This window comes from Eretmochelys imbricata, chromosome 12 (assembly GCF_965152235.1).
Source record: "Eretmochelys imbricata isolate rEreImb1 chromosome 12, rEreImb1.hap1, whole genome shotgun sequence".
Lineage (NCBI taxonomy): Eukaryota > Metazoa > Chordata > Testudines > Cheloniidae > Eretmochelys > Eretmochelys imbricata.
In genome coordinates this window covers 41,023,096-41,044,294 of record NC_135583.1, presented here as the reverse complement: position 1 = coordinate 41,044,294, position 21,199 = coordinate 41,023,096, and the positions used below count along the sequence as shown (strand labels likewise).

General features: G+C 59.2%; 3 protein-coding genes across 5 annotated transcripts; 2 read left to right on the top strand and 1 right to left on the bottom strand.

Moving 5' to 3' along the window:
* Nucleotides 1–1,592: 1,592 nt before the first annotated feature.
* Nucleotides 1,593–14,308, bottom strand: UTP4 (UTP4 small subunit processome component). 2 transcript variants are annotated; one of them, XM_077830824.1, is made up of 17 exons: nt 14,257–14,308; nt 13,724–13,889; nt 12,600–12,791; nt 11,549–11,633; nt 10,788–10,877; nt 10,161–10,372; nt 9,618–9,789; nt 9,424–9,515; nt 8,839–8,935; nt 7,837–7,901; nt 6,770–6,892; nt 6,301–6,460; nt 5,718–5,824; nt 4,692–4,787; nt 3,898–4,083; nt 3,054–3,164; nt 1,593–1,798 (listed from the first exon to the last, which is right to left on the bottom strand). In XM_077830824.1, the coding sequence occupies exons 2-17, from the start codon at nt 13,880–13,882 to the stop codon at nt 1,682–1,684; spliced, it is 2,064 nt and encodes a 687-aa protein (XP_077686950.1). In that variant the 5' UTR covers nt 13,883–13,889; nt 14,257–14,308; the 3' UTR covers nt 1,593–1,681. The 2 variants fall into 2 exon arrangements, with proteins under 2 accessions (XP_077686950.1, XP_077686951.1); XM_077830825.1 differs by lacking the exon at nt 1,593–1,798 and adding an exon at nt 1,805–2,239.
* Nucleotides 14,309–14,324: 16 nt separating this feature from the next.
* Nucleotides 14,325–18,290, top strand: CHTF8 (chromosome transmission fidelity factor 8). 2 transcript variants are annotated; one of them, XM_077830823.1, is made up of 5 exons: nt 14,325–14,446; nt 15,560–15,661; nt 17,488–17,524; nt 17,777–17,894; nt 18,066–18,290. In XM_077830823.1, exons 3-5 carry the CDS (start codon nt 17,502–17,504, stop codon nt 18,288–18,290), a joined length of 366 nt encoding a protein of 121 aa, XP_077686949.1. In that variant the 5' UTR covers nt 14,325–14,446; nt 15,560–15,661; nt 17,488–17,501. The 2 variants fall into 2 exon arrangements, with proteins under 2 accessions (XP_077686949.1, XP_077686948.1); XM_077830822.1 differs by lacking the exon at nt 15,560–15,661 and having other exon boundaries at nt 14,336–14,446.
* On the top strand, nt 18,287–20,814 carry DERPC (DERPC proline and glycine rich nuclear protein). The gene has a single exon (XM_077830821.1). It carries the CDS (start codon nt 18,287–18,289, stop codon nt 20,321–20,323), a length of 2,037 nt encoding a protein of 678 aa, XP_077686947.1. The 3' UTR covers nt 20,324–20,814.
* Nucleotides 20,815–21,199: the final 385 nt, after the last annotated feature.

Genomic DNA, 21,199 nt, shown 5'->3' with positions numbered 1-21,199 from the left:
TTCAAGTGGCTCATAATCACTTACTGAGCCAGATACACATCAGATTAGTGTCCAGGTTCTGGGACAAGATGGAAGTCTGTCTATGCTCCTGGGACAGAAGCTACTGGCAGACTGTCCTTTTTAAATGTAGTTAGTAACATTTCAGGCCAGCTCTGCCTCATGCAATGCCCACTGTGGAGAGGACTGGGTCATTTACCACCAGCCAAGGTGCACCTGGCCATGCTGAACTATGTAGGTGCTGGGGCATGCAGAGGAAGGGAGAGGTAAAGCGGGCTTGGAAGAGGAGGTGGGGTGAGAGGCCTGGAGGGGACAAGGAGCTGCCTGCAGCTGCCTTTGCGGTGGGACATGTGAGTGCAGGCAGCAGCAGACAGGTAGCTACAGCATGTACACAACAGCAACAAGTCACTACCTGCATGTGCAGCCCTAACATCTACTCCGGGCCCCCCTCACAGGCCGGGAACGGTTAGCCCAGAGCCACTTAGACAAGCCAGCAGCAGCCAGTCAGCGTTCTCGAGTTACGATTTAACTACCTGCAGCTCCGTCTAGGCCCAGATTTGTACCCTCGCCCATAAATAAGCTGCCAACTGGGCTACGTGCACGTGCAGGTTCCACATTCTAAGACGGGTCCCGGCCCAGGTACGCCGCAGTGACTTTCATCACGGCACTCGCGGTGAACTGGACACAGACCAAACCCAAATCAAACCCAAATCAAGCGCCCGCGTTCCACAGAAGAGCCACAGTAACATGCACATTTCAACCCACGCCCCAGGTGCGGGCACCTACTGAAAACAGGTCGCCAGCTAAAAGAACTCCGGCCTGGTCTGCTTCCAATCCCACGAATCTCCTCCCGCCAGAGCTCCCTACAAAGGGAGAACTGAGTGTGAAATCTGGTTGGATGCAGGGTTTTTGGCATCAGCCGAAGTGGCTATATTTGTTGGTATGAATTTGGGCAAGAACTGACTACATCTGGCAGAAGCCACCGCAGCTTCCCTACCCCGCCCTGCATAGCAAGCGGCCCAGCAGCAAGACACAGGAGTGGATGGGAAGGTCCAACACGTGCTGAGGTGTCACCAGAATGGATTCTAGCATCTAATTTAGGCTGGAGGTCTTTTGGGACAGGGATCGCATTACCCCCTACATCTGCACACAGCCTAGCTCAACAGGCTTCCAGTCCCAAGAGCGACCAGCGGGTGCTGCTGTCCCCATTAAACAGCAGTAATAGATGGTGAGAAGAGTTCCTTTCCAGTCTCAGTTCTGGGATCAGACTGAGACCCACCAGTGCCCACGAACCAGCCCTGCTGCTGGTTGTCAGTGCCGCAGGAAGAGTCCCACCACCTAGAGCAACACAGCCAATGCCGACCGCGAGCCCGGGGTCTGCGATTACCAAGAAGGGGGAGAGATGGCTGTAACCCTCCAGGAAGTGGGGCCTGGGATCAGGTCCAGCCTCTGCTGGATGGGATGGGGATGAGAGAAGCCCCAGGGGCCCATGCCTCCAGCACACATCCCTTCTTTGGAACCTGACCTTAGAGCCATCTCGGTTGCTAGGAAAGCAGGGAGCCCATCTGGTCAGAGGAGATTCGACAGCACAGCCCTACAGAACAGCTGGGATTTATTATTACGAGTGTCCTCAGGGAAGCAACAGTACGAAGAGTCTCCATGGGCAGAGCACCCAGCTTCACTCTTAGGTGCCAAACTTCTTCTGTTGGACGGGTGGGGGCAGCTGTGTCTTGATGTCCATCAGGGGCCGCTCCACCACCACCAGGGAGCCCTCCTCCAGCAGGTCCACAAACAACAGGGGCTGCAGGGCAGGAAGAGGGAGACAAGACTAAAGCTCTTCTGGGAACAGCATAAGCAGCTCTGACGAATGCATCCCGGAGCCTCTGCAGTAACATGGATCAACTCTCCAGCAGCCCTGCCAGTTCCTAGCCACAGGGTTCAGGAACAGGAGCAGCGCGCTCCTCTGCAGCTGTCGGCCTAAGAGCCTCTGAAACCCTGCAGTTCCCTACACCAGGCAGCCCCATAACCTCAAATCAAGTCCTCTCAACCTACTGTTGTGTAAGGTCAAAGGGATGGGCACATATTGCTCCGTAGTGACCAGCCTCCAGCAAGGCAGCTCTGGCTTGGCTCAAGAGGTCTGTGTGATGAGCAGGCAGAAGGGATGCTGCTTCATAGAAATGCACCCCCAGCAGCTGGTAAGCGAGCCCGGGAGATCACAGAGGTCTGTACTGCTGGGGAGGAGCTGAAAGAAGAGGAATACCACTCCCATACCCCTCCCAAGCATGAGAGATTTCAGGCCACAAACACCTGGGCACAAGAGCGGTCTCAGGCCCTCTCAGCAGGAGGCACCCAGGCAGGCAGAAGAATTGGTCTGGATCAGCTGCAGCTGGGGGGAGAGGCTGCTCAGAGTTAAGCCACAACCTTGTCAGAACATCTAACAGAAGCAGCTCCAACACAGTACCAGACCCTGGGGAAGTTGAGCATCTGCCACAACTGCCCAAGACCCTGCAGGAGGGAGGGAGGGAGAGTTACACACAACTCCCATGGCTGGCAGTGGGGGCGCTATCCCATCAGCATCACGGCCCCTGTGAGAACTGACTGACCCTGGGGGAGTTCAGGAACTAGACAGCCCCAGTCCTCCTCCAACAACAGATCTCACACCTCCCTCCACTGACTGACAGGGAACAGGTGTATCCAGCCTGCTCCAACCTCCATGTGTCAGCCAGCTGCAGTAGCCGTGACATCTACCCCAAAACCCATGGGCATCAAGTTCAGCTTTCTGGCACCACCCTGCTGTTTCCCGAGCCATCCAGCTAGCAGGGCACCCAGGGGCTGATCTTGCTAGCCTGGAATCGCAGCTCTGGCATTAGTCCCCCGGGGCGTAAACATCCCACTAGGGAAGAGGTGCAGCGCGGTGCCTCCCAGCACACATGCATGAGCTTCAGCACAAGGAAAAGCTCTCCTGGCTCCCGTATCAGGGTGCAGGGATGAGCTGTGGGCCCAGCAGGCAGCCGTCCATCCCTCGCCACAGGTGGCCCTCACATTCGCACACTCACCTGGTACTTTTTGCAGATCTTGAAGGCATGAGCATAGCCTCGCCTGGCCTTCTCCGAGAGTTGCTTCAAGGTAGTCTGATTCATCAGGGGGGTTGCATCGTCGGGGAGAGGCTGGGGAGAAAGCCCACACTGTGTGTCTCAGCCTTCCAGGGATTCCACAGAGCCCCCCATCCCTTCGTTTGGTCCATTCCTCCCGCTGCTCCCACCCAACAAAGGATCCTCTCGGGGGGGGTGTTGCTTTGGGGGGACAGGCCGAGCACACAGACACAGCCATTCTATCAAGATCAAAGCCCCTCGGGGAGCCGTTCGTTGGCACAGGCTATGCTAAAGGGAGGCCGCTAATGGGGAGCGCTCCCCATCCTGCGCACGACAGGACAAGCCCCTGTATTGTGCAGGTGCACACTCAGCGCACCACTCCTCAACCTGCTTCCACCCCTCCCAAACCAACTGGCACGCTAACGTCCCATGTGACAGCCCCATGCCTGCCAGGGCACGACCTGCACCCTACAAGAGCCGCTTCAGAAGGTATCAGGAAAGCACACGTGGGAACGCACGCCACATACGCCCCTGCACCCCACCCTGCCACACTCCCCTTCCCGGACAGCCAGGATGTCCCAGCCGCCACGACAGATTTGGCCATTGCTAACAAAGCAGCTTGTGCAAGTCACAAGAGCTGTCGTGCAGCTGTACACCCACAGGGATGCCCATCGCCTTGCGCTCCAGGGAACGTCCCTTGATCAGACATCCAGTGGGGCAAGGCCCTAACTGGCAGAACTGCTTTCCCTGCTCTCTCCGCCTTGTACTACAAGCTGCTTCCCAGAAGAGACCCAGGGCCAGCGCTCACCAGTGACTTGTCGAGGACGCAGAACATGTGTGTATCATGGAGGAGGATGTGCGCTGGTTGCTTGGGGTTAAAGGTGATATGGGTGATGGGCGTGTCCCGCTCCAGCCAACCCTTATGCAGCCCATGCTGCTGCACCTTCCTGCTCCACGTGGTGTATTCTCTGTCGGGGATGCTGAACTCAAACACCTGCAGAGCACAAGGGCAGGGCAGGGAGAAGCAGGATTACAGCCACAGAGACAGACGGACATACCCCTGGCCAAGGCTCTCCTCCGCCCTGCCCCTGAGCCCAGATGAGCAGTCAGCACCAACCTCAGTGTAAAACTACAGGAACCGCCGGCTGCTCCACCTCCCCGCAGCCCGGGCTGACCTGACCCAGCATCCCCTGCAGGACTGAGGTGACTGGTGCCCTGTCCCGGCTAGTCCAGCCCCAAACCGCGCTGCTGGCAGTGAGAAGGATGGTGCCCACAGTGGGAAGAGTTCCCTGTCACAGGGTTGACATCAGACATTGCCAACTTCACATCCGGGCTGCGGCTGGTAAATACCAACGTCCCAAAACCGGGACTCCAGCGACTGCAACGGCAACCCACAAACCAATCTAATGGGTGCATTCATTCCTGACAGCCTGGACGCATGGGATGAACTCTGATGGCAGGCATGGCGCCCACCTTCCTGACCCCAGGGCCATGGGGGGATGGAGTCCGTATTACCGAAGCACGGGCAGTTAACAGGAAGCAAAGCAGCAGGCGAGAGTGGGAAGCCTGTGCAGGAGACGAGACCCAGCAGAAAGCTCCTACCTGCTGGTCCGAGTGGGTGATGACGAGGTTATTGGTCACGGGGTGAATGGCCAGGGCAGTCACGGCGCAGTTGTACGCGGGCACTGTGCAGTGGGGCTGAGAAGAGAAAACAGGGTGAGATACGGAAATCGGCGGGACTGAAAGGCCAGGCTCGCTGTGTCTGATCAGTCCGAGCTGCAATGCACACAGGATTGCAGCAGAGACTCCCAGGATTCGGCCCACTAGAAGGGAGCAATGCAGCTAGAGCAGTGGTTTTCAAACAATGGAAGGCACTGGGTCACGGCAGCTCTGGTCAGCACCGCCGACCGGGCCGTTAAAAGTCCCATTAGTGGTGCTGCCCAGCTAAGGCAGGCTAGTTCCTAACTGTTCTGACACCGCACTGCGTCCCGGAAGCGGCCAGCAGCACAGGTGCGGCTCCTATGTGGGGCAGGCACAGGACTCTGTGCACTGCCCCCGTCCCGAGCACCGGCCAATGGGAGCTGGGGGGGTGGGGTGTGCCTGCAAGAGAGAGCTGCACAGAGCCGTTTGTGCACCTCTGCCTAGGAGCTGGACCTACTGCTGGCCACTTCCAGGGCACAGCGCGGTCCATGGTGCCAGGACAGCCGGGAAGCCTGCCTTAGCACCCCTGCTGCACCGCTGACAGGGAGCCGCCGGAGGTAAGCATGCACCCCACGACCCCCCCACCCCCCGTCAAATCCGGAGCCCCCTCCTGCACCCCAAACCCCTCATCCCCGGCCCCACCCCAGAGCCTGCACCCCCAGCCCAGAGCCCTGACCCCCTCCTGCACCCCAAACCCGTCATCCCCAGCTCTGTTGCGACACAGACTTCAACAATTTTCTTCAACTGGGTTGCCATTAAAAAAATTTTGAAAACCACTGAGCTAAAGCGCCCCAAAGGAGCCCATGCACCAAGCCGGCTGGTCTCCCGGCGACGGCTGACCCCCGTAGGCTATGAACCACATTCAGGTTCACCCTCCCACCACAGGGAGGCACCCGTCCCACAGCTCTCTGCGGCCGCTGCCCTCACCTTGAACTGTCTGAGGCTGTAGATGTTGATTTCCCAGTCGCCGCCAGCAGCAGCCAGCCAGTCCCCGTCCGCGCTTGCTGCCAGCAGGTACACAGCCTCGGCGCTCCCTGCAGGAGAGTCAGAGCGGCCGCACTGCTCAGCACTGCTTCCTCTCCAGCGCCCACGGAGGTGCAGGGCACTTGAAGGCACCCCAAATCCAACCCCCGTCCAAAGCCATAGGGGATCGCTGTCCCCCACCAGGCTCTTCTGCAGAGGTCACATCAGGGCCCCAGGCTGCACTGGGGGCAGACTGGGGGGCAAACCCGGCAGAGTCCGAGGGAGTGTGGACGAAACACGCTCCATTTCAGGGGCAAGGGGCTCCAGGGCACTCTGGGCATCTCAAATGGGGGGTAGGAGTTCACAGGCTCCCTTGGGGGGAAAAATGCCCCCCACCAGCAGAGCCCCAGGGAAGGCAGTGGGGCTGGAATGGCTCTGCCCAGGGCTAGCCTACCCTACTGCTGCAGACACAGGTTTGGGAAGAGCTGGGGATCCTTTGAAATTTGCTCCAGCCTGCAGCCACCCAGGAGCTGCAGGGAGCGCCTACCTGTGTTTGGGCGGAGGGTCTGCAGGTGCCCGCAGCTCCCTGGCTCCAGGAGCTTGAGGACATGAACGGCACCCTGATCAGAGGCCACGAACAGACTGGTGGAGTCGGCAGAGCACAGGAGCTGGTGGGCGGAGCTCAGCAGCTTGGGCACCTTGGAGACCTTGGAGAGGGCAGGAGAGCAGAGTCAGCGCTCACCTCCTAGATGCGGATGGCAAGGTCACGCCCACTGCTCAGGGCTCCCTGGCCCTCCAGCTCGCTACAAGGGGGCACTGGACTGAGGTCCTTCCCTTCCCTTCCCATCGCTGTCTCCCCTCCCCCACTCCATCACACACCTCGCAACCCCACAGAACCCACGCTAATGCCGCCCCATCACTGGGACATCAGCAACGGTCAGTCAGGGCAGAACGGATCAGAGAGGAACAAGCCCCCACACCCAGGCTTAGCCCTCGACAGCAGGGCCTATACTCACCCTCTTGAGGCTGACGCTGCCGTTCTCCCAGTGCACTCTGTGCAGATGAAGCCTGGAGGCCGTGGAATACGCGATCCAGCTGCCGCACAGCGAGATGCAGCTGCAGCAGATGTGCTCGGGGCCCTGGGAACCACACAAAGTGCCGAGGCTGGGTTGGCCAGACCAGCAGGCCACCCTCTGTTTTATCCCTCATTTTACCTGCACCCCCCCGCGCAGATGGGCACCCTCATTTAACAGTTGAGAACGGCTGCCAGCAGAACTGCACTGCGGAGGTCAGAGGGACTCTCCCCACAGGAAGGAGTCCCATAGCAGCCATGCTTTCCCGCACACATCCTGGGGAGCGTGGGGTGCGTCTGCCTTTCACTGTGGGTCTGTCACATGCTGGGTCCCTCTGGGACGAGGACTCACAGTAACCAGACAAATCAGCTGCAGCTCATCCCAGCAAGAGGGAGTAGGCAGGGCCGTCCAGGGAGCGAGAGCTGCCAGTGGGATGGCAGGGGCCTGCCTTCCCCATCACACGGGTCTCCCCTTGCTGTCAGAGCCGGATGCGCTGTGCAGAGCGTTCCAGCCCCCAACCTGCCCCCTGTGGCTGAGCCATGGGCACAGCAGGAAGCTCATTTCCGCACCTCAGTGCGGACAGCCCCCAGCAAGCCTGCGGCAGCCGGGAAAGCCCCCTCTGTGCCCTCTAGCTCCCGTACCCAGTGGGGCTTGACAGCAGACATGGCCATGAGGGAGCACAGTGCAGCGGGAGCCAGCGGGGCTCCGAGAGAACAGGCCGGTAGCACAGGGCTCCTGTCTCACAGCATCCGCCAGCGCCTTGGAAGTGCCCTGGGCGAGGGAGACCACAGGGCGGGCAAGGCTCACTCAGGGGCCAAGCCACACTCTTATTCTCTCCAACGCTCCTGTAACTCTCACGCTACCCCAGGCGCCCCTGCACACAGGGATCTGGCCAGGCAGGCAGAGCACATGTGAAAACTTATAGCTGGGGACAGCGGGGGCCTAAGCCAAGCCCAGCCACCAGGGCAATGGGGAGGTGGCACCCCTCTGGAGAGGCTGCTCAGCCTTACCTTGCTCTTCAGCTGCAGCAAGTGCTCCGGGGCACGGGAAACCGGCAGGATGTCGCCATCCTTCCCTGGGAGAAGAATTAAGAGTACTTAGTGCAGACAATGTTCCAGGAGCTCGGGTGACCCCTGACCCCCCCCACGGCACAGACGGGGAGAGACTTGCTGATGATCCGTCCTGTCCTGAACCCAGCACTCCCAGCTCCTCCCACAAGATGCCGGGAACAGATTCCGTAGCAGGAGCGGGGAGCTTTGCCCAGAGAGGTGTCCACCCCATGGCTCAGCTCTCCCACACTAAACTCCACTGAATCATTCCCAGCACTTGTGCCAACCCCCGTGACACAAGCTAGCACGCCAGGGATTCGGTGTGTCGAGTGACATTGAGTACAGTGGTTTTACATGGGCAGCACATGATTGCTGCTTGGCCATGTGCAAGCAAGAGAGGGGAGTGGCACCAGCCTCCCCGCCTGTGCCCCGAGTGGGGAATGCTTCCGAGTGTCACTTGTCAGGATGCTACCCAGGCCCCTGCACGTGGCTGAAACAGCTGATTCACAGGCAAGAGGTTATGCTGGAGCCAACCCATTCAGGCCCCTCCCAGGCTCTGGGAGTCCCAGCGGGGCCAAGGCAGGGGCTCTTTGACCCTCCAATCACAAAACTACATCTCAACTTCCTAGACCAGGAGCATTCTCTTTTTGGAACCCTTTTCAGGCTGGACTCATCTGCTGAAGACTGACACACTCGAGACACAGACAGCGGTGGACACTTCCTGCGGGCCATGCTGGCATGGCACAGCCATCGTTGCCCTCTCTGCTAAGGCTGCCAAGAGGGGGCTGGTTAGATACCGCAGGGGTGGAGGGGGTTGGTGGCATGGACACTCGTCCCTTAGGAATTGCACTGGACTCGTTTCATGGATTTGCTAGAAATTCCCTTTTGGGCACTTCACTCTGCCAGATCCCAAGGACAGATTCAGTTTTCAATCAGCACTTGGGAGCCCTCATGTGGTCTTACCTGCAGAATTGGTGGCTCCGAGTCTCCAGAGCTCCAGGTGTTGGGGGAACTGGAAGAGGAGGAGCCCGGCCTTCTTAGCGCACGAGACGAGGCGTCGCTGCAACCAACCAACAGTCAGACGGTTATGAGGCCCCTGGGTAACGGGGCAGGGCGAGGCAAGCCAGGCCGGAGGGTTAGAGAGACCAGCATGCACAGCTCCTATTTGTGGGTGCAGAACCCCCTGCAGCGATGGGCACCCAGATGCCACAGGATCAGTGCATGGCATGTGGGAAGCCGGCCAGACTGTCACTCAGCACATTCTGATGCCCATTCTCCCCAGCATCTCAGCAAGAGGCACGGGCCGCCCCCAGCGATGGGACTCCCCAGCCAGCACACACACGGTGACCCCACTGGAACCAGAAAGGGTGAAAAAGGACCAGGCTTCCTCTCCAACAGGGAAGGACCCGGCATGGAGCAATCCCAAGAGCATGAGTGACACAGGCCCGCATTTCTGGGGACCCCAAAGCAAACGGGAGTCGGTGGCTCCAGCAAGGGGACCTGGTGAGCGGGGCTACCGAGGCAGAGCTCACAAGGCGTGGCACTTACGTGGGGGAAGGTGAATTTCCGGAGGGCAGCATCATAGCCCTTTCCATGCATCTTCTCCATGAGCGGGCGGATCACCAGCTGGGCATCCAGGCCTGAAAGAGGAGGAGACACCCAGGTGGCTAAACTGTGCTGAGCCAAGCCCAGGAGAGATCAGAGCCCCCCTTCTAGGCTGGTGCAGCTTCCTCGGCCCGTACCTCCAGAGATGAGTGCTGTCGCGCTATGTGCCACGGCCCGCACATCATGGGTGTGATGCTGGAAAGGCTTCGTCCGCACCCACTTGCTTTCAGCACTGCCCCACTTCACTGGCAGCAGCTGGAACTGGTACACTGCCCCCTCCGAGGTGCCCACCACGATGCTGTCTTCCTCCTGGGGAAGAAACCAAACAGCCATCACTCGCCGTGCCCACAGCGAAGGGTGGGGATGTGAACCCCCATCCCACTAGGTACTGGACAGAGCCCAACAGCTCCTTCTGTGCTGGCCCAAGAGGGTGGGAGATGGGTGAGCTCCCAGCCGCCATCAGCCAGGGCGACATCCACCCCAGCAGCCTGCAGAGCCCTTTAACAAGGTGGGGATGGCTCCTGGCCAAGCCGCTCTGGGTCAGCCAGTGTCACAGAGGATGCTTCAGATAAAGGGTGAGATCCCAGATTACTAACGTCCCTGCGCAGAGCCCACATAGTCACCACCCCTCTGCCCAGCCCACGCACAGGGCCACCCAGGAGCCGCCAGGCCCCTCCTACCTCTGACACAGCGAGACACAGAACAGCCGAGCTGCTGACCGGGTGAGTCTCCAGGAGTGTTCCTTTCTCTGAGTCCCAGAACTGCACTTTCCCCACCGAATCGGAGCTGACGATGGTGCCGTTGGACAGGAACGCCACACTCCACACCACGCACTCGCAGCTGTAAAGCCCCCGCAGGCGCCGGTCCACCAGGATCCGCTGGATGGCATGGCCTGTGAAACAGACAACTCCGGATAGCAGAGGTGAGGGGGGATGGGGGGCTTACAGCTCAGGGTGGGGGCAGGGTGCGTGAGCTGGGCCCCTCGCTAACGTGACAGATATGCCAGGCCCTGAGCCTCTCTCCTCCATGGCTCAGAAGCCCCATTCAGCTGCATCAGAAATGCCCGGTATGTGGACCAGCAACCCCACCTGGCCTGGAGTCCACAGGGCACAGCTGGCTCCGTCTGCTGCTGTTGGACTCTGCTGGGGGAAGGGAGTCAGCAGCAAGGCCGCAGGAGTTGGAGGGTGAGCACATGGCCCACATGGACAGCAGGTGCTCATGGGACAGCCCACCAGCACATCCAGCACTCAGGGGCACCTGGACGCTAACACTCCCCACTTATACCTCTACTGGACGCTCCTAGTCACCTGATTTGACGTCAAAGACTCGGAGAAGGTCAATGGAGCCAACAGCAATGCGGGTCCCGGAGGGATGCCAGGAGAGGGACATGACACGCCCTAGAGAATTACACAGCAGGGAAGAAGACCTCACATGAGCCAACCCAGACCAATGCCCCTCACCCCCAACCTTCACTGCAAGCCTGCGCTCAGCGATTGCCTTGCAGTCTCATGACTCGGAGTGCCACACAAATAGAAGGCACTGTGCCTTCCCAATGGGGGTGAGCGTACAGGGCTGAGACAACCTATGCTAGAAGACAGTTCAGAAGCAGGGCCAGCTAGATCCAAGGGAGGCTGGCATGTTTCTCTCAGAGAGGTGCGCACCAGCCTCCCCTTCATCACACCCACATCCTGGACTCCTGAGTGACCACACTGTCCCTTCTAACTGCCCTCTGCTCACAAGGCCCCATCCATGGCCACCTGACTGGGGAAAGAGGGCAGGCTGCGACTCCTGCTGCTCAGTGTGGGGCTTCTGGAGGGCTCCCCTGGTGGCAGTGGGTCCCACCTGGAGCAGATTCAACTCATCTAAGGTGCTTCTTTGGAATGCAGAAACGCAAGTCCCACGGCTGACCCAGGGCGGGCGGGGCAGGCTTCAGAGACAGCTGTGGAGGACCAGGCTTGGGGCATTTAAAGGAAGCAGGAAGTAGATTCTGTAGCCTCCCTTCCACCACTCCCCCCAACCAAAGCTCTCCCCATCAGCCTCTGCCCTGCTCTGTCCCCGTCAAATCTACCTTTCTGCCGGTCCAGGCTCCTCTCAAACTGGATTTTATCAGGCAAGACTTGGAAAAGCTTCACTGACCCATCCTCACAGCCAACCTATGGAGGGCAGGCAAGCGAGGAGACAACACGAGAGAGATAATTAACGCCCTTATTTGGCTCATGTGCCATCTGTCTGCTGCCAAGGGCAGGCAGTGACAGGCTCCCCAGTTGCCTGAACATGGAAGCTCAGAAGCAAATTCAGTTCCAGCTCCCAGCACAATAAAGTGCTTGGCACAGCGACCCAGTAAGTCCAGGACTGCTCCGTACTGCCAGCCCAGCCTGCCCCACTGTCTGGTGAGGAGTATTGCTTAGCACACCAAACTCTTTTACCTCCATCTCCACAAGGGGAAGAGCTAGAGCTTTACCACAACTCTGCTCCCTGCTTGTCAGAGGTTTACGTTCAGCCCCTTCTGCGTTCTGCAAGAGCCTGGGGCTGGGCAGCCCGAACTCTGCACTGAAGTAGTTCTGAGAGCAAACTGCCCTTGGGCCTCCTGGGCACATCTCACCACAACTCAACTATGATGCCCCCCCACCACTGATGCACTGCTCAGAGCCCATCAGCTACCAGCAGTGGGGGGAGGCGGGGGAAGGGAGCCCCACAATCCCTACCCCACACTGGGGTCTGTGGTAGTGGGAAGGGGCTCTGCACACCCACCCATGACAGGGGGAAGAAGATTCTGCAGTCCCCGCTCCATCACTCCCCCCACCAACGTGTATGATTCTCCCCCTCCCCTAATCTCAGTACTGTCTGCGGCTCGCACCAAGCAGTCCCTTTGCCTGGCACAGACCCAGTCCACCACGCCTCGTGCTGCTGGACAGGAGTGTAGCCACCAAAGACAATCCGAGTACGCAACATGGGTTTCAGAACACCAGGGAGCTGGCTAGTTGGGAGCAGCAGCAATGGAGGTAGACCTCATCCACTCCATAGGCCAGCAGCCCCAGAAGTGACATCCTGGCCCAGTGGCAGAGCCAAGCTACAGAGCTGGCAGGCTTCCCTGGGAGTTTTCAGCCAGAGGTACTCACTGCCAGCTCAGTGCCACTGGGATCAGCCGCCATGCTCCAGATCGGGCCTCCAAAGCCATCCAGGGAGTACTTGACTCGCAGCTTCTCTAAATCATACTCGCTGATGTCTCCACCCAGGCCTGCTCCGAAGAGCCGATCTCCGGCTGCCCAGCACAGCGCCTCTGTGGATCTCGTCTCATGGCCTGGGATACCCTGAAAAGATGCACAGATGAATCACACCATCCTGCTTCCCCTAGAGCCCACCCGGGCTCAGACAGCCCAGGTCTGAGCACCATATAAGGAAAAAGTCTCATTTTGTGTCCCCCACCCTCTGCTCCTATAGATTTCCCCTACCTCAATCCCCAATGGGAGGGCCAGGGCTGAGAACGCCCCCAGTCAGTGCCCCTCCACTGTTCCCTATACACTAGTTAGTGGAGATTAGCCACTCCCAGGCAGTCAGTACAGCTGCACCCTTCTCTACAGCGCTGTCTGCTGGGACAGCCCCAAACTCCTCCCTCGCCCCTAACGCATGGCAAGATCAGCAAAGCCACTGTGCCCTGGGCCAGCACGTATAGTTGAATCAGCCGCAGCACAGCACCCTGAGCAGCTCCCAGGCCCTCCCTCGGGCACGTATCTGACTTCTCCATTACCCCAAGGGTTTTGGGGGGTCAGGAATGATCCATTCCCATCCCTCTATGAAGTCTCAGCCAATGCAGGGGGGTGCTTGGTTAGCTGAGGAGACCCGTGTTCCATAGCGAGCGAGATGCTGAAGCACAACCAAGCCAGTGACACTAACCGCTGCTCAGCACTGTGCTACACACTTGGCAATGGTGATAACTGCCGGCTCAGGGTGCACCCGGAGCCCAGGCTTCGTCTAGGGGCCAAGCAGGTGAAATCAAAGCAAGCACTGAAATCCTAGAGCTGCTGGGGGCTGGCATCCTGCTTTGGGGAGGTGTGGGGGGGCTGCAGCCCTAGGACCCTCTCCCAGACCCATGCACGCACCAGTGGGCGCTCAGGCCCCCGATTCTCTCCCCAAAGTACCGGGCTGGAGTCGGGCCGGGATGACAGCTCTGGGTGGGGGCTGCCCCATACTTTCCAGCAGCAGCTGCCCATGGATTTACCGGAGGCTCCGGGTGGCCCGTTACCTTTTCCTGGAAGTAGTTCGCAGCGAAGTTGTAGACCTCGAGGGCGCCGTTCGTGCGGGCCAGGGCGAGGCGGGCGGAGCGGGTGCTGTGGGCCACGCAGCGGATCCCCGCGGGCACGTAGGCGAAGAACCGCACCCGGTGCACCTGGAACTCCCCCATCCCGCCCCTGCGAAGAGGTGGGCAGGGGTCAGGGCAGGTCCCAGCTCCGGCTCCTCCTCCCCTTGTGACCCCCCCGTCGGTCCCCTCGCCCCGTCCTGACCCACCCCTGGTCTGCCCCCACCCGCTGGTCCCCGCCCCGTCCTGACCTGCCCCCCGTTCCCCGGTCTGCCCCCCCGCTGGTCCCCCCCGGTCTGCCCCCCCCGCTGGTCCCCCCCGGCCCCCGGTCTGCCCCCCCGCTGGTCCCCGGCCCGTCCTGACCTGCCCCCGGTCTGCCCCCCCGCTGGTCCCCCCCGGTCTGCCCCCGGCCCGGCTCTCGCCCCGCGCGGGAAGGAGCGATTCCCCCGGCCTCGCTCCCGCCGCCCGCAGCCCCTCACCCGCGGCTCCGGCTCCGGCGCGCCCCGCCTCCTCCAGCTCCTCCCCACGTGCGCGCCCCGGAACCGGAAGCGACGGGAAGCGTCCGGCCGGGCGGAAGTGCGCAGCGGCGGGAGGTTCGGTTGTTGCCGGGAAACCAGGCAGCCCCTGCTCCCTCGCCAGGGCCTGCTGCGTCGACGGCCCCTCCTGCAGGTCGGGACGAGGGACCCTGGGGCGAGGGGCAGGGGTACAGGGGTGACGGAGGGAGCGGGTGCTGAACGGGTGGGGGATGGGCTGGGGGAGGGGCTCTGGGGAAGGATAGGCGGGAAGGGCTGGGGGAGGGGCTCTGGGGAAGGATGAGGTGGGGAGAGGGGCTCTAGGGAGATGGGGAGGGAGGAGCTAGTGAAGGGGCGCTGGGGGAGGGGTTTGGGGAAATGGTGGGGGAGGGGCTAGTGAAGCGGCTCTGGGGAAGGATAGGCGGGAAGGATGAGGTGGGAGAGGGGCTCTGGGGAAGGGCTGGGGGAGGGGCTCTGGGGAAGGATGAGGTGGGGAGAGGGGCTCTAGGGAGATGGGGAGGGAGGAGCTAGTGAAGGGGCTCTGGGGAAGGGCTGGGGGAGGGGCTAGTGAAGCGGCTCTGGGGAAGGGCTGGGAGAGGGGTTATGGGGAAATGGTGGGGGAGGGGCTAGGGAAGCGGCTGTGGGGAAGGATAGGCGGGAAGGATGAGGTGGGGAGAGGGGCTCTAGGGAGATGGGGGAGAGGGGCTAGTGAAGGGGCTGTAGGGAAGGATAGGCGGGAAGGACTGGGGGAGGGGCTCTGGGGAAGGATGAGATGGAGAGAGGGGCTCTGAGGAAAGATGGGGGAGGGTGTTGGGGGAAGGGCTAGGGGAGCTGGGGCAGGGGGCTGAGCAACACTGCAGGAAGGAGAGCAGAGGCATGAGGGTACAGCTGGGTAGAACCTCACCGGGGTGTGGCATGAAGAGAATTTCTGCGCAGCCTATGGCCACCATTCCCAGACAGGGGTCTAAAGCTCTTCCTTATCCTGTGTCACACTGAGCCTGTGTACGCCTCAGGACAGCAGCCTGTAGCGCACCCAGCACACTGCTTGGACCCAATAACAATACTGATTGAGTTTTATGGGGCACATCCATTTTTTGTACTGTCCCCACAGGAAGTATCATTTCCCCACACAACCTTAGTTTCATTGCAGAGACAGTTGGCTCCTGATTAGAATGCCTGTACTGGAGCATTAAATAGGAGGCGGGTCATGAGAGAGTTTGGGAGTCTGATATTTCATGAGCAATTGCAAACAGGGAGTGTTTCTATGCAGGAGTTTCACGTCTGGCTGTAGCAAATGCTAACAAGAGGTAGAGGAAAGGAGGATTATTAGTAACGGAACTCCCTTTCTTGGGAATAAGGATATTCTGTGAAAGTAAGTTACATTTTAGAAAGTAAAGATTTCCACTAATTGAGTCAAACAGCTATGTGTTCCACCAAAGAGGTGGCTGTGTTGCAGTGGCCTGTGTTGTGATTCCACTGTGTAAAAATGAAAATTTGTAATGCAGGCTGGAATGATTCAGGATGGAAAGTACTATAAGATCTGTTTAATTTTTTAATAATCATTTTAAAATAGCCCCTTTCTACACAACTCTGATGCAAGCACACCTGGAATGTTCCATTCAATTTTGGACACCAAATTGTCAAAAAGATATTAACAAATTACAAGTAATTAAGTGGCTGGAGGGATTAATTTATGAGGAAAGAATGTAAGAACTAACTTCGCTATGTGACAATAAAGGTGAGGGACATAAATCTTCACGTAACTAAACAGTGTAAACACCAAGGAGGGATAGAAATTGCATAGGAAAGTAAAGCGGATGTACATAGGAGGAATAGGATGAAATTAAGCAAGGGAGAATTTAGGTTGAATGTAAGGAAAGAGCTAGTGACAGTGAGATGTATATGGCTGTGGAAGACTCTCAAGGAAGGGGCAGAAACCTCATCATTTGGGAAACTTTAAATTAGGTCAGACAAAGCACGAGAAAACGTCCTGCCTGGAGTAGCTCTGCTACGGCCCTTGGGAGATGGACTCAGTTGGAGCAAAAGGAGCTTTTCCAGTTTTAATTTGCAAGAGTCTTTTATTGTTATGAGTTAACCTAATAAATAAATCTCCAAGAAACGATGAATTAGCCTCTGTAGAGATTAATACTTGGAAGTCTGAGATATTAGTGCAAATTTCTTTCCCCTGCAAACTCCCATGGACCTAGCTTTCACTGCTGAATAGTCTGGGGGAGTTCACATCACACACTTCAGGCTGCCTGAATTAGTAAATTATAGATAATGTTTAATTCTAGCTTTACAGGGGAATTTTCACAGTCTGGGCTGGTTGGCAGTGGGACCTGGGCTGGTTGAGCTCTGCTTCTGGGGTGTTGGGATCCAGGGCCCACCATACTAACGATAATGAAGTAAAAGACAGGCATCAAACTATTTACAGCCAAGGGAACTACACAATCTTGCTGATCCAGAAGGTACTTAAAGATTGCCTCTTCTAAGCACTTTGCTGACATGACATCAACCATCCAAGCAAACTGGCTTTGAGACAGTGTGGTGTTGTGTAAAAGAGAGGGCTGCTGGAGCCACGCGTTAGTCACTAGTCTGCCCTTGTGTTCAAATCCCGTCTGTTGTTGCCAATGAAAATGATCTTGTGTTCCAAGATCATTTTCATTGGCAACAACAGACGGGATTTGCCATCTGGTAGTCCAGCCTCTTCAGCTGTTTGTCACAATCAAACAAACATATTGTAGCTTGGAGTGTAACCTCAAGGTTCAGGTATGTGCCAGCCCCCTGCTAATGTTGCAGTCAGGTCATTAGGCCATGTTCTTGATGACTCTCCCTGCTCCTGGGAGGCTCCCTCTGGCTGTTTTGGGGAGCACAACAATAACACATCACCCATTGTAGCTGTAAAGGAACATTGTCTGAGTTTGCCAATAGGTGGCGGTAAAATACAAACTAATCGCTGCTCAACCCATCAGGGCACCAAGGGAGCCTCTGTGTCAAAGGGTCTCTTGGGGACTGTGCCATAAGTGATTCAAACAGTGAGACTTGGCGGTGAGGAGAGAGTGGGCTCCTCCCCTCCCCAGGTACAGCTGGGTGGTCACTTCTCATCTAGTGAGACACTAGTGGCCTAGGAGGTTCAGACCAGGTGCCTGGTCCCTCAGTCCCATTTGCTGATGAATCTGTGTCTCCTTCGCTTTGCAGAGGAGAAGCGGAGCATGGTGCAGATTGTGATTTCCAGGTGAGTTTGGCATGACTCCTTCCTGTGCTAGTGTGAGGAGTTGTCAGTTTCTTGTGTCTCACTGGGGTCTGAACATGCTTCAGCAAGGCGCTAGGTCAGTGTCTAAACCCAGGTATTGCGCAGAAACCAGAGAGCTAGTGGACCTAGCTTGCAGGCTTGCCACATTTTTTTGTAGTGGAGCCTCTGTCTGGACATCCTCCTCCTGGCCCTTTGACCCTTAGGACATTGTAACCCCCAGCCCTTTGCTTTCAGTGATGGGGCTGATGGCCTGGCAGAGTGGGTGCTGATGGAGCTGCAGGGAGAGATTGAGGCTCGCTACAGCACCGGACTGGCTGGAAACCTCCTGGGAGACCTGCATTACACCAGAGAGGTGAGGGAGCTTTCCTTATAGGCTTGGGAGAGCAGCTGCAGGGAGTCCTCTGCCAAGTCAACTCCCACAAAGGCTGCACCTGGTTCTGATGTCCATCTTCTCGTGGAAGGGGTAAGGAGCCAGGTCCCTGCAGGGTTCTCACCCTGTGCCTGTTATCTCTTCTTTCCCAAGGGGGTCCCTGTGCTCATCGTGGGCCATCACATTCTTTATGGGAAGGTAGTGCGCCTGGAGAAGCCCTTCGCCGTCCTCACCAAACGTGGTGCCAGCGAGCACGGCTGTGACCACGGCCCCACGGGGGCAGCTGCCCACTATCTGGTGACCGCTCTGATCAAGACCAAGCTCCTCTTCAAAACCCGCCCCAAGCCCATCATTACCAGCGTGCCCAAAAAAGTATGAAAGAGCCCCGGCCCCATACCAGAGAGCGTCCTGCCCCCTGGACACGAGCCCATCTTCTGTCCCGAGGGCAGGGGGCTGGGCCCATGGGGGCAAACTCAGCTCCCTTCCCTAGAGCATCCGGACTCCTGGGCATAAGTCCAGCTCCCATCCCCAGAGGGGTTGGACTCCAAAACATGAGCCAGGCTCTCCTCCCAAGGCCTGGTGGCCTCTTGGGTACAACTCCAGCTCCCATGCCAGGTGGGGCCATGACCTTGGGCCAGAACTGTGCTCCTGGTGTAAGGGGGACCAGACCTCAAGACACAAGTCAAGTTCCCTTCCCCAGGGTAGGTGGCCTCTTGAGCATTAGCCCGACTCCCATCCCAAGGGGCATGGGAGCCCTGGGCCTGAACCCAACTATCCTCCCAAGGGCAGGTGGCCTCCTGAGCACTAGCCCAGCTCCCACCTTGCTGGGAACTGGTGCCATGGGCCCAAGGCAAGCTACCCTACCAAGGGCAGGTGGCCTCCTGGGCCCAAGCCCAGTTCACACCCCAAGGGCAGGTGGCCTCCTGGGCACTAGCCCAACTTCCACCCCCAGGGGCATGGGTGCAATGGGCCAGAATCCAGCTACTCTTCCAAGAGCAGGTGGGCTCCTGGGCTCCAGCCCAGCTCCCATCCCTAAAGCAGGTGGCCTCCTAGGCACTAGTCCGGCTTCCATCCCAAGGGGCACTGGAGCCCTGGGCCCCAGAGCAGGTCCTGTCCCGATGGCGCCCGGCGCCCTGGGCCCCAGAGCAGGTCCTGTCCCGATGGCGCCCGGCGCCCTGGGCCCCAGAGCAGGTCCTGTCGCGATGGCGCCCGGCGCCCTGGGCCCCAGAGCAGGTCCTGTCGCGATGGCGCCCGGCGCCCTGGGCCCCAGAGCAGGTCCCGTCCCGATGGCGCCCGGCGCCCTGGGCCCCAGAGCAGGTCCCGTCCCGATGGCGCCCGGCGCCCTGGGCCCCAGAGCAGGTCCCGTCCCGATGGCGCCCGGCGCCCTGGGCCCCAGAGCAGGTCCCGTCCCGATGGCGCCCGGCGCCCTGGGCCCCAGAGCAGGTCCCGTCCCGATGGCGCCCGGCGCCCTGGGCCCCAGAGCAGGTCCCGTCCCGATGGCGCCCGGCGCCCTGGGCCCCAGAGCAGGTCCCATTCCTACGGCAGGTGGCCTCCTGGGCCCTAGCCCAGCTCTTGGCCCAATGGTGACCAGAGCCCTGGGCCCTAGCCCAGGTCCCATCACAAGGGCAGGTGGCCTCCTTGGTACTAGTCCAGCTCCCATCCCACTGGGCACTGGAGCCCTGGGCCCGAATCCAGCTCCCATCCCAGTGGAAACGGGAGGTCTGGGCCGAAGTCCAGCTCCCATCGTGGGGGCAGGTGGCCTTCTAGGCCCGAGCCCAGCTCCCATGCCGAGGGGGACTGGAGCCCTGGGCCCGAGCCCGGCTCCCATGCTGAGGTCAGCTGGCCTCTTCGCCACTCGACCAGCTGACACCCTACCTATGAATCCATTCTCCTTTCCAAGGGAGGGAGGCCCCTCAAGTGCAACCCCAGCTACCATCACAGGAGTTGGCTTACCCTTGACCATGAACCTGGCTTCCAGCCCAAGGGCTGGTTGCCTCCTAGGCATGAGCCCAGCTCCAGTTCCAAGAACAACTAGCTCCCTGGGCATGAACACAGCTCGCATCACACGGGGGCCTGCCATGCTGGACACTAGACCTACTGGTCCCCTAGGTCGGTCTCCCTTCCCCAGGACAGCTGGTCCCCAAAGTGTAAACCTGACTCCCTTCCCCAGGGTGGGTGAGCCCCAGAGCATGAACCCAGTCCCCTTCTCCAAAGCAGCTGGCCCCCTGGGGCCAAACTCAACTTCCTGCCCCAGGCCAGCTGGCCCCTTAGGGCCAAACTCAACTCCCTGCCCCAGGCCAGCTGGACCCCTAGGGCCAAACCCAGTTCCCTGCCCTAGGCCAGCTATCCTCTTTCCTAATGGGATATTGCCATCTCCCATTAACAACACAGCCAGGCTGCGGTGGTGCTGATTCTCTCCTGCCCCGGGGTCTGTGAGAGATGATCAAGAGTGCAGACATACTCCGGACACCTGCCTTGCCAACAAGCTGGGACCTAGCACAGTCTCAGCTTTTCCCAGAGCCTTGCTCGGTTCTGGACTCCAGGGGGCCATAGGCCAGCAGCCCCTCGTCCCCCTAGACGTGGTGGAGCACTGTGTGTTTGTGACCTACTCCTCAGGGAATGCAGATCTCAGGCCCAGCATCTCCAGCACTAGCCCCTTGCCTGCACAGCGGGGAGTCCAGAAACCTGCACCTCCTCTGTCTGGCAGTAGTGCTCAGAACTGGATCAGTGAGCCAGAGTAGCCCGTTCTGAAGCAGCCCGTTGGCGTAACCCCAGCCACGCAGCTGCTGGTGGACACAGCAGGTGGCATCACCTTTCTTGCTCAGCCAGGAGCCAACTGACTTTTCGTTCTGGTTTTGTGTTCCTTCTTGCTGCCCCTTGAATAAAAGTGACAGGAGGGTCAGTAGGCCTGCACTGTCTGTGTTATCCCAGCGCCACGGGGTGGGGAGAGAAACAGCAACCCTGCTGCAGCCAGGAGGGACAGGGCCACTCCAGACACTGAAGCCTCTTTACTGCAGCAGGGGTCAGCTGGTATTCAGCTACGGGAGCAAACCCTTGGGAATGTTTGCCTCCACGGTGAGCCCCCTGCCCCTGCCGGGCAATGATATGGGAGGAAGTGGCTCTGCATGGACAGTTGCAGGAGCCTGTGTAGCAGGAGCATAGGCAGCACTCAGTTACCAAGTCAGGCCCCTGGCAGAGGTGCTAGAGCCACGTGTGGGGACTCGTTTCTAGGGCCAAGAAGGCAGCTGCCCCCCCAAGACACGCTCCCAAGCCTTCCTGTGTGCAAA